Below are 17,457 nucleotides of genomic sequence, written 5' to 3' on the forward strand. Positions count from 1 at the left end.
TTATACGCGAAATGTTTAATCGCCTTGCTAAAAAAAATGTTAATGATATAAAAAAAGTGCCCGCAAATTCATTTTATTGTAAATATGTCAGGCATGACAACTTCTCGCTTATATAAGTACAGCCTCATATTGCATTCAGGAGGTGGTCTCTTAAATCTAAATGCAAGATAGTTTAAAACAGTAAATAATATCCAAATGTAAAGAGCATCAATGCTTGTCCAATCTGTAATTTAGGCGAACCTAAACATATATACAGTGAGTCAATAAAGTTTAAGTACACCTTGTTATTTCTTACAAACACTAAGAATTATCATAGTTATGTTAAAAAAAAACTTCATACAATATCTTTGTATCATTAAAAGAGTACATTGTTGTCATGAAAACCAGTTTTTTTGTTGTTCCCGTTATACATTTTAGATGCATACGTAAAATAACCCTCAATGAGCGCTAAAATTACACAAAAAAAGTTTAGGTACAACACGCAAATTTGTATTGTTGCGTTGTTGTTTTTGTAAAAAAACGGATTTAAATTTGTTTGGGTTTTAGCAAACAAGTGTAGAAATGCTTTTGAAGCATTTTATTATTGATAATTTGTACATTTGCATACAGGCGCTAGTTCAAAGTGGACGAAATGGGAAAAGGTAAAGAAATATCGAAGGAAATAAGAAAACTGATCATCAAATTGTATTTGGAAAAAAAATCATTGCGTGAAATTGGAAGAATTGTTGGAAAAACACATTCTAGCGTACAAAATATTATTAACTTTCACAACAGCAATGGAAATGTGCAAAAGAAACCACGTTCTGGTCGCCCAAAAAAAAATTTCCGAACGGGAAGAGAGATATATTTTGAATGCCATCAAAGCTGATCCCAAAAAATCTGCTCCAAAAATACGTGATGAATTGCTACAAGGAACTGCAACAAGCGTCAATCCTCAGACCATTAGAAATGTACTTCATAAAGCTGGTTGCAATGGAAGAGTTCCACGTAGAAAACCTCTAATATCACCTATTAATAAAAAAAACGTTTGGATTTTGCAAAGGAGCACTTAGAAAAGCCAGATTCCTTTTGGGATAACGTATTATTTAGCGATGAATCTAAATATAACATTTATGGACCGGATGGAGCGACAAAAATATGGAGAAAGCCTAATGAGGAGATGCAGATAAAAAATTTAATACCCACTATCAAACACGGTGGCGTTAACATAATGATTTGGGGGTGTATGGCGGCAGCTGGTGTGGGTAAAATGGTCTTTATTGAAACTACTATGGATAAGCATTCATATCTAAGCATTTTACGCAGCAACCTTAAGCAAAGTGCAACGCAATTGGGGCTCGATGAAAATACATTTCTTTTTCAGCAGGATAACGACCCCAAGCACACGTCATATTTAGCTAAGGAATAGCTCCTTTACAACTGCAAACAACTGCATACTCCCCCACAATCACCGGACCTAAATCCCATTGAACATGTCTGGGATTTGTTAGAAAAAAGAATTCGGAAACATAATATAACCTCAAAGGGATCGCTTAAAAATGCATTATCAGAGGAGTGGGGCAAAATCGCAGAAAATCACACTAAAAGGTTAGTAAGAAGCATGCGTAGACGCTTACAAGCTGTTATCGATGCAGGTGGAGGACCAACAAAATATTAATTTATTCCACGTTTTTTGTTTTTGTTCTTTTTTTAATATTATTTATAAAGTGTACTTAAACTTTTTTTATGTGAAATCACGATAGTGCAAAGTTTTTTGTTTATTATTTTTTAAAGCTAGTATGTAATGAATTGAAAATAATGATTTTATGTTCCTTACTTTATTTACAATGTGAAATATACAAGCTCTAATGAATTTTTATGTAAATTGAATGAAACATATGAATTTTTTTATCTGACTGATGTGTGTACTTAAACTTTATTGACTCACTGTATTATATCATATTATTGGCATCAACCCAGTGTGTAACACACAGCATCAAATTTGGCGAAAATACTCTGAAGATAAATAAAGTCATTAATGTGCAAGTTTTTAAGTAGCTGTTTTAAATACAGAGAGTAAATATTGAACGAATTCTCTTAATGAATTTCTTGTTGCTCAATGTATTTAATTTGTATATTTTCTATTTATTTAATTTTCCGACATACCACATTCCTGCTCAAGTCATATATTCCTCTTTATTACATTTATTTAAAAAGGATGAAATGGTTTTTTTTATGAATACTATGTAATTTATAGTAAATATCAGGTCGGTCTATAAGTTCGTGGATATCGAAGCGTATTTTGGCTGCAAGCACAAACAATTTTTTGAGCAGGGAATTAAAAATTTGCCTAATCGTTGGGAAGACACTGTCAATAATGAAGAAAAATATATTATTGATTAATAAATACTTTAAACATCTGTTTTATTAATTTTAAAACTACCTTTAAAAAACGCCTGAACTTATGGACTGACCTGATATATCAAATAAAGAACATTAACTGCTACTACTACTACATTTTTTGAATGTAAAAACAAGAGACAATACCTCTTTTACACTAGTTTATATCGAATCCAAATATGGAAGCAATTTTCTACCTTATGAAATTGAAAATCAAGAAAAGCAGCATTTGTCTCTATGTCATTTTTACAAAAGTATCTACATAACCTCGGAGTGGCCGTCGTGATGAATGTGTTGTGCGTGACTACCAATCTGTAGGGTCCGCGTTAGAAATCCATTGTTGGCATGAAACACCAAATGATATAAGTTTTTTCTAATAACCTCCACGAGTATTTGTGCCACAAAAAAGCACCTCATAAAAGAAACATCCTCCATATTTAGAACTACGCCATTACGCACAGCACAAATTGGAGGAGAAAATCAGCCAAACATATAAAAAAGGATGTAAGCGCTAAGCGGGTTTCTTACGGTTAAGTTTATGATGACAGAGACATGAAAATTGGAGTTAAATTCAAACACCATAGGAATGATATGATAAACAAAAAATTTAATATATTTTCAATGCACCGCAGAATGTAGCCCTTAAGTCCGTGTAGTCGGCGTGTATATTATTATTTGCATCGTACTAATTTAACTAATATAATTTTCAATTTTTTTTTTAATTTTAATTAATTTCTGCCAATCTTTCATTTTGCAGATACATTTTTTCTCTATAAACACATTTGTTTTTACATCCACTAAAATATACTATCGTTAATTACTCGGATAATACCCTCATTACAATCAACTGCATACATCTATTACATTTCCATAAATAAAGCGACCACCAACGTAGATAATTATCTAAATCATATTTAAATGTGTATGCATTCGCTTCAATTACTGATTATTTCGAATGGATCACAAGAGATGCCACCTTGCAGCGAACAGGTAAATTAACCGTAAAAATAACTGACAACTGCTACCGTTTAACGCGATTATGAAAATGTGAGCACACGTCGAATGAGTTATTTAAACGTACATGTGTATGTACACACTCATTCCTCGGTACTTTGCGGTTTAATTGTGTCGCTCATCACTGCAAACCGGCAAGTGTGTACTTAAACCTTCACAATCATAATTAACACCACAGCGGGAAGACGAGATATTTTTTGCAAAATTATACTTTTGTTGTTGGTGGCTCAAATTAGTCTCAGTCCGTCTTCACGGCAATCAAAATGCTGCAATGCGACTGCGGACATGAAAGTCGCGTTTTACTCGTATTTAGTTTTATGATCCCAGTGTACGTTTTTTGATTTTTATTACTTACTTATTTTACCTTATTAAGCGAAAAGAAAAAATTGACGATAAAGACAATGTTGGCTTATGTCTTATTAAAAAAACAGTTAAATTCAGTCGCAGCGCATGTGAATAAAACGCATTATTGTGTCACTTAACTGAATGGTATTAACTGTCCATTTATGCACTCGCATTTATATGTACACACAAACGTGAAACCACATTCTGTTACAGAATGGGACGTATTTAATGCTACGGAAGAATTTTAATTTAAATCTCCACATGTTTCCAGCGATTGGTTGCACAATTACGTCTACGCATTTTGGATTTTCTTCCCTCCTATTAGCGGGTTTATAGTGAACTTTATATTTAATATGACAATAGAGTTTCAAGGGTATCTCTGTTGACTTCTAAAACCATTGAAGTATTGAAGGGTTATTCACTTAGCGATATTGGCCACACATTGGAAATATGCCAGTCATGGTTTTCAGTATACTATGAACTAGTAGATCACAGAGGTTAATTTAAGCTTCAATATTATTTTCTAGTTCAGTATTCATTGGCATGACGAAATTTTTCAATGATTAGCACAAGGTGTTCTTATCGCATTGACATTTCTGAATACCCTCGTACGTCTGTCTCGTGTTCCAGTGGCAGGCGGAAATATTTAACGCCAAGCCATGCAGGTATACAACTACATATGCAGGTGCTTACAGTCTGCATGCCCTTAAAGTGTTGTGTCTTACTTAAGTTTCGCAGTTTGTTATGAAAATTGTACACGAAATAAATAAAACACAAACAAAAACAGCCTGACCGTCGTGGTCAACTGCGCAGTGTAACACACTTGGCATGATAACGCGAAAAACTTGCACATAGCATTCATATACGTTTCAATTCATCAATGTTTCCGCCGACCAGTGTCATTAATGTTGCTACTGAATTGTTGTTATGCATTTACGCATGCACTGCATTGCAATTACTATTCGTTTGGCCGCTGATCAGCTGCTTATTCGCATCAATATTGACTAGTAGTCCGTCCATAACGTGCGCATGCGCCATGAACCGGCACATTTTACTTCATTCTGTTTATTTTTCCCCTGCTGCATTTGTCAGTGTTGGCTGTGTTTCTCCGCCGCAACCGACGCAACCCACGCAAGTGTCGCGATGGTGTGGTTAATTTTAATAGTAGTGAGCCGAGCAAACGAAACCGATTTTTGACGCGAATTTCCATAAATATTTATACGAATTCTTCCACACGCGAACTCTCTCACATTCGTAATTGCTCGAATAGCAACTTAGTATTGTAGTAATTTGCGTTTGCCTGATGCATAATTTTAGCGCATGCAAGTCTGAGTTGGCGGCGCAGAAACGCGGGTGCGCAGCCTTGGTTTATATGTCGTGTTCGAGTATTGGACCCCCCTTGCATTGCAATCAAATTTTAAATTAAAGAAGCTCACTGCTTCGTTTTTGTTTTGTATACAAAATTTGTCGCTTAGATGGCGCACGTAAGTAGGTTTTTGTTTTCATTGTGCGTTTATTTTCTTAATTTTAGTTTATTGCTTGAATGGCCGCTTTGATTTGTATAAAAGGCCCAGTTGGCCCCTGTTCAAATCAGTTCAATTCCATTTTCGGTATTTAGAGCAACTAAACCTACAATTCAACCAAACCCAACAAAAATGGCATTCAAAGTATGATTCAATAAAAATTAGGATAAACTAATTACAATAAAAACACATGTGATACGTATATAACAGTTAAACAAAAGGATTCGGTTCCTTGTCAGTGCATTAAGTTTTTAGAAGTGAAACAAAAGATTAAAGCAGCGAACTTCAGTTTTTCCATATCATTCTAATCCTCGCTTTTATTATCCTTGCAGTTCATCACCTTCTTCGCTCTTTGCATCGCTGCCGCCAGCGCTGGTGTCATCGCTCCTGCTGCTCCTTTGGCCGCAATTGCACCAGCACCATTGGCTGTTGCCGCGCGCGTTGAGGAGTACGACCCACATCCACAATACACCTACGGATATGACGTGAAAGATTCTCTGACCGGTGACTCGAAGACCGCTGTGGAGACCCGTGATGGTGGTATCGTGCAAGGTCAATACTCGTTGAATGATGCTGATGGCTACCGTCGCATTGTTGACTACACCTCCGACCCAATCAACGGTTTCAACGCTGTTGTGCGCCGTGAACCTTTGGTTGCCCCCGTCGTTGCCGCTGCTCCAGTTGTTGCCGCCCCTGCTCCCATCGTGAGAGCCGCTCCCTTCGCTGCTCCTGCCCCACTTGTCGCTGCAGCTCCAGCTCCCCTCCTTGCCGGACCAGCAGTGGTGAAGACTCAATTCGCTTCGCCACTCATCTCTTACGCCTATTAGAAAATTTGGACTGAATGTTTGCCATTAGCTGTTAATCATGAATAAAACCGAACTGTGAATATACAAAGAAAATCGTTGTATTTTTTTATTTTAACTAAAACAGAAGAGTGGCTAAAGAGTGCACGAGATAAGCTCTTCAATAAATTTCGTCGTTCTTAAAACAACGCCTTGATTGCCCCTTGGCCGGGCATAATATATAAATCAATTCCTTGTGCACAATGATTTAAAGTGTTGCATTACGTCATCCTAAAAGGATTTTCGCAACGTGACAACAGAGTAAGGAAAGCGCCAGTGCCACACCTACATGTCAGTTTGTCCGCTCCCATACCACTTCCAACATGTTTAGTAACTCAATTTTAATAGAGATTTAGAAATATTACGGATGTCAGTAAGATAATGGTATCCTTTCTGAACCAGTTACAGTACTTGGAAAGATATCGTTAACAGTAGGTATCAAGCCAAATCGTTTTCTAAATGATCTACTCATGCCAGCATGTAAGCCGAAACATGCATACATATATGGTTACACGCGTACAAATGCGATTACTGTTGGCATTTAATTTCTACGCATGAATGTATGTTCACGTTGTAAAGGAATATGTCCGAGTACGTGTGTGTTTTTCCAATTCCAAAAACGGACATCCACTAACTTTTTTCTCATGATAATTGTTGCTTTGTCCTTATAGTCTAATGAATTCCAGGAGTATCAATATGCAGGTCAATTTCTGGAGGCAATCTGAAATATACATTCTGAAATAAAATAATTGTAGTTTGGAATGTAGCAACATCCTGCTGAAACCAAAGCTCTCACAATTGAAATAACATCTTGATTTTCATCATATTTGAAAAAGTGTGTTACTTTTTATCCCTCCTTTAGAGACCCCGTTTCGAACGGGGCGCTATTAGGGGTGCATAGGCAGTTGTTAGATCAATAGAAAATTAGCAGCGCTCAAAATTCACAAAGGCTCTGAGAGCGAAGCGAACCAATTGACTCACCGCAATTTGTCGATAAAACAGTGGAACTCCTCCCAATAATTTCAGTCAAGTTTGAAAATTACAGAAAGTCAGAACGGCGGACGTGGCTTACACGTTTTTATAGAAAATTTGATTTAAAAATCCCTCATTGCTCTGTGAAAATCGTATTCTAGGGATCAAAATAAGAAACTTTGCCGAAGGAACCATACCTCTAAAACGAATTCTGATGTCCCCCAATTTAAAAATATCACCATTTTCGGCCTTTACATGAAAAAATCAGCTAAATGGCTATGTTTTTTCTTTAATTTTATTTATTTATATTATAATAATATCTATTTTTTCTCTTAAGAAATTTATTTAGTCAGAACATAGAATAGATTTTCACAGAGCAATGGGCGATTTTCAATAAAAAAATTACTCTTACATTATACTCAAACTGAAATGTAAGGACTCTACAACAAGAGCACATAGGCACATAACACACACCAGTATATTGCAGTCAGTTTAGTGTCCTCTCATTCTCATACTGAGCTCAAGGATTACTTACTTGAAATGATTTACATGTTGCACTTGGTCGCTAGCTAATATACAATTGATGAATGTGGAGCCGCTGAAGTAATAAATTGTACATAAGTTGCAAATTGCACTAGGTGTTGCAAAAATCAGAATTAAACCAAAAATGATTTGACCTTGAATGCACACTAAGGAGGATTAAATTTGTTCTCCACTTTGTTTCGGCGACTGAAGTACTCTACTGGCAATTTTGACAAAAAAAATCCATATGAGTATTAAATCTTTGATATTTAATTTCCTCAAAGCCCAAAAACAACAATATGTTTCTCGCAGCCAAAAACCACTTAGTAGATGCATTTTCTTCTAGATAAATCTGACAAAATAAAACAAATTGTTTGTGAATTAATAACTAAAATTTAAAGTAAGAAGTTCGAGCCTCCATCCAATTTAGAGATGTGTCTCGATGTTAAAACAATAATAGTAGCTCAAATTAGTTAGGCTACATTTTTTAAGAACAAATTGGCCCTCCCTAGTGCACTTACTCAGGTATAAGTGTGTAGCTTTTTAATTCAGGCCATAGCGGCTATAGAAGTATTGCTCCTCCAAATCGAATCGTTCCTAATATTTATATTTTTGACATTCTTAAAAATCGTGAATCATTTAAAATCTGTATAATGGAAGCGTGCCCGGCAAAATGTTAACTTATAGTTGCGTTACAAAAAATGTAAATGCCTTAGCAGGCGTATACTTTTCGCAATGTGCGTTGTGCACTTTGTTAGTTTTGTGAGAAATTTAGATAGCGTGCTGTGTTTTCGAAAAGTTTTAAGTTTCGCATATGAAAAGCAGTGTTCCAATGTACACACCCTATAGGTCCTAAAATGTCACGTGTATCTGTAGCAAAATATTTGAAGAAGTCAAAGACGTTCTTAAATAAATGGTTGCAATGGTATACCGAAGTTAAAAACCTTAACGATCGGAAGATCATTGACTTTTTTGGTCAGAAGATTTGTTTGTGACAAAGCCGAACTTATCGTTGGGTGGAGCTGAATCAATTTTATAGGAAAGTTTCAAAAAAATGTACCGAAAAGCATCATTGCTATCAGCTACGAAGATGCTTAGAAGAAATAGCCAACCTTGGATTTTACAAGACGACAACGATCCTAAACATCGAAGCCGAAGGTGTATAGACTGGAAACTGCAAAATAGGATTGATATGTTGGATTGACCTTCACAGTCGCCTGATGCTAACCCTATTGAAACTGTTTGGGCAGTAGTTAAGCAAAATCTCAACATAAATATGGAAATATGGACATTCAAGCAGTTAGAAAGGCAAATTCGGCTGATCTGAAGCCGATTACTTCCACAACTTGCGCAGAAATTAATATAAAATATGGCTCGAAGCTATGAAGCCATTATACTTGTAGCTAATGGTGGTGACTATATTTTTTATTGAACAAATTCCGCATAATAAATATTATAAGCCCACAAATGCATTTTATTAGAATCAAATTGGTCAAATCGTTTCTAGACGGTGACGCTTTCATTAGACAGACCGTTTAATGTCGAAAGCCCCTTTCATTATTTTCAAAATAGTACTCTTTCGTCTTTTTTTAATCAAAGTCGGAATTGTAACCTTCAAAAACACACGAATTGTATTCAAATACCTTACGCACTTAATTATCGAATAATTATTCGACTCGAATTTGCGTAAGCATCCTGTAGAAGTTTCGGTTGATAGTTTTACCACTCGTTGCCAGAGTTTTCGAATGTTAAACGTCTTATATAGAAGAAAAATAAATAAAGAACTTCTTTCTCAGTAATTTATTAAAGAAAAAGTAATTCACAAAACAAAAAAAATTATTCTGCGGCATTGTGAATAGGCAAAGAAATTAATGAAGAAAGAAATACGAGAAAGATGATTAGGGAATTATCACAAAGACGATCAATACATATGGAACTATCACATAGAGCACTTTCAACATTTGCTCATAAATTTCCTTTGCTTTTAAAAATTCCAAAAATAAAAATTCAATCACTGCCCGATAGTCGATTTTTTCCATAGTAGAATATACTCTGATACTACATAAATGGCTTCTAAAGAAATCGAAGCGCAAAACTTATTGAAAAACCTAGCAGTTCTGCTTATTTGACAAATAAATACTTCAAGATATAGCTTGGTTTTATAAGCAAGAGTGTAACCATATTGTTTTCAATGCATCCCATAAAATGTAATAATAATAAAGGAAGCCACTGTCTCCCCAAAATATTAATGTGTTTTGTTATTGCTGTGAGCGTTTCACTACTTTGAGTATTATGCATGGACCACCAGTGAAACGTTCATTTGATAAACTTTGGGTACCGAATATAGGCCCCTATTATGAGTTACATTCGATCTTCGATATTCGCTGGTTGTCGAAGATCGATAATCGAATGTCAATTTGGTATTATGAAATTTTCGTTGTTTACCGAATTTAGAGTCGAATGCAATTTTGCTTTCGATTGTGTAGCGTATTGTGGGAAAACTTGTTAAAGTGTAAGTTGTTTGCGATTATTTGTGGTTTTATAGTAACCAAATAATAAATATGTACTAATTTTGTTAATTTTATGCAGGTCGAAAGTCGTGTGTACCAAACAACAATTAGAAAGGTGAAACCACAATTCGCAAAAGGGATTTGCACCAAAGTTCAAGTAGCAAAAAAATGGGAGGAATTTACAACGGAGCTGAATTGCTTGAGACCACCAGTGAGAACGGCAGCAAAATGGTTTAAGCTTAATGATGGTTTTTTTTTTGTGATGTTTATAGAAATACATTTTTATTTTCCCTTGGCAGGTATGGGCTGAAATACGTAGAGGAACTGAAATACATATTTTTTTTGAATGACGAATAATTGAATAAAGAAAATTTATATCAAAAATAAAACAGAAACTGTGGCGTAGAGGTTTCTATTTAATACTTTTTAGATTTTTCTATAATATTCTTAAAATTTCATTTCTTATGTTTTCTGCTTCTCCGTTATTTGACTCCACTTCAATATCTTCAGCATCATCGTACACAGTGGGTTGAGCAAGTCCTAGCATATCTTCATTACCAATCCTCAATCCCTGTGCACAAAATCGCAGAACTGTGGCTAGCTTTAACATATTTGGAATGGATTTGGCTCGGGCGCACTGCTGCAACTGGTTTCCTCTACTGGACAGTAGGTTCATAGACGCCTCTTTAGATAATCTAAAGTTCTATAAAAATCTGTAAGGAAATTTCTGTAATATTAAGTACGTCAACACATTTTGAAAATTCTAAACACTCAGTGGAAGCCATTTCTAGGGGGTTGGATGCGCCCCTCAACTGTTTTCTACTTCTAGCTAGTTCCACTAATCTTTCATCGTCCGATGAATCGTCGAACCACAACTCCGTTGTACTCATTTTCACTTACTTTTTTTAACTTTTAAAAATGTTGTTAGCAAAGAATTTCAACGCAATCGGTTGTTCTTTTATTTTGATTTGCTGTATCAGCTGAGAAAAAATTATCTATTGTAAATGCGTCGAGCGATCGAAATTCACAATAGTCCTATTCTTCAACGAATGAGCACCATAATACCAAATGAAAATTCGTTCGATCAGCACTTTCGACTACAGTCGAAGATCGAATGTTGCTCATAATAAGGGCCATAGTGTACAAAACTTGTTAAATCGTTGTAATTTTATTAAACGGATGGGGAAACACTAGTTTTTGATTTGAGCCAATCCGGGTAGTCACGATGCAACGATTTGTTAGAGCCAACTGTGTAGTGGATATTGAAAAGAAGAAGGCAAAAAAACAAAAATATACATACTAGTATCTCTTCTCTCACTGCACAAACACAAATATCTCACCGCGAAAAAAAAACCAGTACAAAATTTTCAAATCTTTGATGCTGTGTCTCTGAGCATTTTTGCTTTCGTCAAAAGGAAGTAAAGTCAACGCACACAGGCAAAACCACAAACATTTTATTGCTAATGAAGAAAACGCCTTAGCATATTGTGAAAACGTGAAAAAGCTGATAAATTCAATGCAAATTTAAATCTAATACACAAACTGTTTATCCATCATCAAAGCTAGTAATAAAATTCATAGCTCATAGCTTTTTAAGTGAATATGTAAATAATTATTATTATTGAAAAACTTAAAACTCTTCCACTAAAAATAACGTTTGCATACAAATAGAGTTGGATAGGCTACGCTGTTAATAAACCACTCCACAGCATCACAGGAATGACCATAGATTGGAATCTTCAAGGAAGCAGTAGCCGCGGCCGGCCAAAGAACACCTGGAAAAGGTCTATCGTGCTTAACTTATATTTTATAAATAAAAAAGCTAAGACAATAGCTTCTATTGGGATAAATTGATTTAGTCTTTTTTTTTAATTTTGTTTTCGCCAATTTATTTACAACTTGTTTAGGGTCTTGGCGGAATAAAACTAATCTTCCAGGCTTCTGGCAATTGCCAGAAATCAGCGCAGTTTCTTTTTGCTGGCGGTCTTGTTCATTTTTTCCACATAAAAAAATTCGAGCACCAGTTATATAGAAGAAAATGCGTGACAACCATTAGAAATCAGCGCGTGATTTGAACCACTTTAAACTGCCGCAATATTGAATGGGCTATAATACTGCAAACCTAAAACATTCTAAAAATGTTGAATGCAAAATTTGTAGATATTTTTTTTAAATATTGCACAAAGTCTGCTACTCTCAGTTGTAGGTGTAATATAAACTATACTTAAAAACAAAATAAAAAAATTAATAACAATTATAATAACCGCATGGTATAGCACACCAACTCAAACAGCAAAACAAGCTGGACTTCGTTATCCAAATGAAATATTTTCCCTTATCGCCGAAAAAAGAAAGTTAATAAAAAAGGGGCAACGAACCCGACAACCATCGCTAAAAGCTTTGTTAAATAAAATGACTCAACATTTAAGAGAAGAAATGAATTAACTAAAAAATGTATCCTTCAATCGCTATATACAGGAACTAACAGCGGAAAAAAGTACTGACTACTCCCTATGGAAATCTACAAAATACCTGAAAGGACCAACTATACAAAACCCAATGGCTTGTGGGCTAAGAGCGATATTGAAAAAACGGAAGTCTTTGCTGATCACTTAGAAAAAACATTTAAGCCTCATGAAGCACATCATGCACCATTGCTTACAGATATTCATCAAGCTGAAAACCAGTTCTGTTTGTCTTCGCCTGCAGAGATAAAGCGTGAAATAAATCTCCTGAAATCTAAAAAAGCACCCGGCTTCGATCTTATCACCGCTGAAACCTTAAATAATATTCCTCAAAAAACATTGATTAAGCTAACAAAAATTATAAATGCATGCCTTAAGCTAAAATATGTGCCAACGTACTGGAAAATTTCAGAGGTAATAATGATATCAAAACCTGGCAAAAGTCCTCACGAAGTCACGAAGTGTTATCATACCGTCCGATCTCCTTGCTACCTATAATGTCCAAACTACTCGAAAAAATAATTATGCAGCAGTTAAAGCCTTTGATTGAAAACAAACGCCTTATTCCTACGCACCAGTTCGGATTTCGAGCAAAGGACTCAACAATCGAACAAGTGCATAGGATCACAAATGTGATAGAAGAAGCAATCGAAAAGAAAAAAGTGTGCTCTTCCATATTTCTCGATGTTGCTCAGGCCTTCGACAAAGTATGGCATGGCGGACTACTCCATAAAATTAAAATCTTGCTTCCAAGGGAGTTTTCGGACCTATTTACTTCGTATCTAAATAACAGATATTTCAGGATCACGCCTAAAGCGAATTAAAGCCGGGGTTCCACAAGACAGTTCACATCTGACCTACCGGTCTCTGAGACTAGCACTATAGCTTCCTTTGCTGAGGATACGTGCATTTTAGCAATTGGAGACGATGAGACACAGTCCTCTCGCAAACTTCAGGAAGATGTTAACAAAATCACCGAATGGACTACAAAGTGGCGTATAAAACTTAATGAAGCCAAGTCACTTCATGTGGATTTTACAAACAAAAAAATTCAATATCATCCTGTATATATTTCTGGCACGAAAACTCCTTACTCCAATACGGCGAAGTACTTAGGGATGACGCTTGATGCCAAACTATGCTGAAAAGAGCACGTTAAAATAAAATACGTGGAATTAAACCTCAAAATGCAAAAATTATACTGGCTTACTGGAAGGAGGTCTCCTCTTTCCATGCAAAATAAACTTTTAATTTATAAACAAGTATTTAAACCTGTGTGGACTTATGGTATACAGCTATGGGGCTGTGCCAAACAAACTCATATCGAAAAAATACAACGATTTCAAAAGAAGTTTCTAAAGAACGCAGTAAACGCACCATGGTATGTGGAACACTGATTTACATCGTGACCTCAAGATGTCATTAGTATCAGAAGTTATCAAACATTATGCTGTAGCTCATGCCGAAAGGCTCGAAATACATACTAACCCGGAGGCTCGGCGACTTGCCAATTTAGATGACCAATGCCGGAAACTTAAACAAAAAAAACCAAATGATCTTGTTCCAGAAATTTTGATGACTGACAAATATATGTAAATTTCTGTCAGCTGTCTTCCAGTTATATACGTATTTCCTGTAAGTACTGTCGAATTTAATAAAATAATATTACTTGATAGTTGTGAACTAGGTGTAATAGAATGAAGTGTATTTTAATATTTATAACGTTTCAATAAAAAAAAAAATAATAATAATAACAAAAATAAATAACCAAAAATATGCAATGTATCGCGCTGCTGTAGAATAAACAACCCGAAAGAGTTTTCAAATTTATTACAAACCTGGGCATTTAGAGTTAATTGGACATAGACAATTTACTACTTATGTGCTTAAGAGGTCAAGCTTATTATTACTGTATTTGTGCCAAGGAAATGATTTTCTTAAAGAAAGCAACTGCCGCTCAACATCTGAATACAACTTTAGAGTCTTCTATTTATTAGAAAAAAGTTAAGCGCGCATTAGTAATTTAAGGGGAACCAAATGCTATCTGTTGATATTTAGTAATATTAGAAAATAAAAGAAGGGATTCTTATGCTAACCAACTTATGTTAGCTTTATGTAAGCCATAATTTCAGCTTTATAAGTAAAAATAAAAACAAATATGTGACCTGGTCTATGAAAAGGTACCTTACGTGTCAAAAAATCATTTTTCACTTTTTTGTTGATTCGAATAGTGTGTGAAAGGCTCTTTAAAATTGTGAAAATCAGAAAGTCCTAATTTGTTTAAAAGTTTGTTAAAAGTAAAAAAAAAAGAAAAGTACAAAGACGAAAAAGACTGATTTTTTTGTCATGATACAAATTAGAATAACGAAGACAATAATTTGTGCAAATTAAAAACTGAACCATTCCTGGACAGTCTGAGGTGTAATGAATACGATACCGAAGACTGTTTTCAAAAAATGTTTGTCACCGGGTCTTATAAGTTTTTTTTTGGCATGGATGTCGGTACAAAAGCTAACTTATTTTTTAAAACGATTTCTGCGATTTGCATTAACTTTTTCTTATTTATTTATAAATAAAAAAATGTTTTTCACTGCTTTTGTGATTTTATTGATACTGTGATCTATGCTGAAGAAAATAAGCCAAACCGGATTGAAAAATATTAATATTTAAAAAAGTTACAAGGGTTTTTAGAAGTTTAAACTTTAACTGCTGTTTTCTCGAAAACTTGTTTTCGCACGTAAGGTTCCTTTTCGTAGACCAGGTCACATATATCAAATTATAATACAACATTTACGTCATAACTCAATGTATTTTAGGTAAATTAGCAACATACAAACAAGCCTTATAAGAAAACGGCACTTAAGTATTTAGCCTTCGTAAATTTTCAGACCAACCTCCCCCTCAACATTACTCACATGTTAATTTTGAAGAAGCTAGCCGCTATGTACTTGTATTTGTATGAGCAATTTGTCACATAATTGGGGTAAGATAATAGGTTTTCGTTTTCATTACGCATTTTTGATTTTCGCTTTGTGTTCACCCATCGATTTGATTTGTATAAAAGACCCGTTCAGCCCGTGTACAAATCAGTTCAATTCCACTTACGGTATTTGTAGCAACCATATCAAACAAACTCGACAAAAATGGTATTCAAAGTAAGGAATTAATTAACTAAACGAAACAACATTTATTGTTTTTATAAAAAAAATGTCTCTCACATTGAGGCATTCACTGTTTTGAATTGTAAATCATAAGACTAAAGCAACAAGCAAACTGTCTTATTTACCGTTGATGGCATTAAAGTCTTATGCCTCTCCTTTCTTTGCAGTTCATCGCCTTCTTCGCTCTTTGCATCGCTGCTGTCAGCGCTGGTGTTATCGCTCCTGCTGCTCCTTTGGCCGCAATTGCACCAGCACCATTGGCTGTTGCCGCGCGCGTTGAGGAGTACGACCCACATCCACAATACACCTACGGATATGACGTGAAAGATGCTCTGACCGGTGACTCGAAGACCGCTGTGGAGACCCGTGATGGTGGTATCGTTCAAGGCCAATACTCGTTGAATGATGCTGATGGCTACCGTCGCATTGTTGACTACACCTCCGACCCAATCAACGGTTTCAACGCTGTTGTGCGCCGTGAACCTTTGGTTGCCCCCGTCGTTGCCGCTGCTCCAGTTGTTGCCGCCCCTGCTCCCATCGTGAGAGCCGCTCCCTTCGCTGCTCCTGCCCCACTTGTCGCCGCAGCTCCAGCTCCTCTCCTTGCCGGACCAGCAGTGGTGAAGACTCAATTCGCTTCGCCACTCATCTCTTACGCCTATTAGAAAATTTGGACTGAATGTTTGCCATTAGCTGTTAATCATGAATAAAGCCGAACTGTGAATAAAGTTGAAAAATAGATATAAATTCTTAAAACAATTTTATTTTGTTCATAGTTTTCTAATTAGTTGTATATTCTGAGTACAAATGTGTGTATTTTAAATCGCAGCAGAAGAAAAGGTGGTTTAACTTTAGGTCGTCAAGCAAATATGTACATACATACAATCTTGTAGCTATGGCTTAGCTTATCATATAAATTAATTTCGGACAAGTGTTTCCGCACTTTTCCATCCATTGAATTAGCAAATTTGCAACATGCTCTGTTAAAAAATGTTCTCTGCGGCATAGAGCATAAAAATGGTTCTGCTGTTAAAAAGTTGCAGATTTCGTAAAAAATGGCAGAACTGGTGTAACGTGGATTGATGCTGGATATTTAATCAATGGAATCGTGTCGGTTGGTTGCCTGAAAACACCTTACAGTTTATAGCAGTAGCAAGAAAATTCGTACGGCATGTTCTGCGTTAATTCCATTCGAAACCCATTTCTTATAGTTTACAGAGAAAGAATACTTAGAATCCAGTAAAACGATTTAAACGCATTTAGTAACAGAAGTATATATAGTAGTGTGTGGAAGAAAAAATCTAAGCCAATATGATTTGAAAGCATATTCAATTCCTACAAAATTCTAGAAATCAGGTCAAGGGAAACGTAACGGAAACGTTTAACCATCCATAAGCAGAAAATATCATAATTTCGTAAACTTCGCTGAAGAATATTAAAAGTCATTATCTCGAGTAACGATGGCGAGTCAATCGCCCCTCTTATCAAATCAGAAACGATAAAATCTAATGTTTTTAGATTAATTAGCAAGCACCGACTTTCATAGAGTGGAATTAAATCAGTGAAATGCAAAGAACCCAAATCAAGGATCAAAACGTCGAGTAAAACCAAATTAGTTATGGTGTAATTTAAATGTCTTTCACAAGAGAACCTATAGTATTTGCTCAAGATCAATAATTTCACTTGGATTGGATAATTTAGAGACACTATGTGGTGGGAAATAGGTA

At 35.4% G+C, this 17,457-nt stretch overlaps 1 protein-coding gene across 3 annotated transcripts; it reads left to right on the top strand.

The window, feature by feature from the left end:
- Nucleotides 1-3,203: 3,203 nt before the first annotated feature.
- On the top strand, nucleotides 3,204-16,469 carry LOC128871944 (larval cuticle protein A2B-like). Of its 3 annotated transcripts, none has more exons than XM_054114135.1 (2): nucleotides 3,204-3,369; nucleotides 15,901-16,469. In XM_054114135.1, exons 1-2 carry the CDS (start codon nucleotides 3,298-3,300, stop codon nucleotides 16,393-16,395), a joined length of 567 nt encoding a protein of 188 aa, XP_053970110.1. In that variant the 5' UTR covers nucleotides 3,204-3,297; the 3' UTR covers nucleotides 16,396-16,469. The 3 variants fall into 3 exon arrangements, with proteins under 3 accessions (XP_053970110.1, XP_053970109.1, XP_053970111.1); XM_054114134.1 differs by lacking the exon at nucleotides 15,901-16,469 and adding an exon at nucleotides 5,594-6,164 and having other exon boundaries at nucleotides 3,303-3,369; XM_054114136.1 differs by lacking the exons at nucleotides 3,204-3,369; nucleotides 15,901-16,469 and adding exons at nucleotides 5,326-5,405; nucleotides 5,594-6,164.
- The last annotated feature ends 988 nt before the right edge of the window (nucleotides 16,470-17,457 follow it).

Source organism: Anastrepha ludens, chromosome 2 (assembly GCF_028408465.1).
Source record: "Anastrepha ludens isolate Willacy chromosome 2, idAnaLude1.1, whole genome shotgun sequence".
NCBI lineage: Eukaryota > Metazoa > Arthropoda > Insecta > Diptera > Tephritidae > Anastrepha > Anastrepha ludens.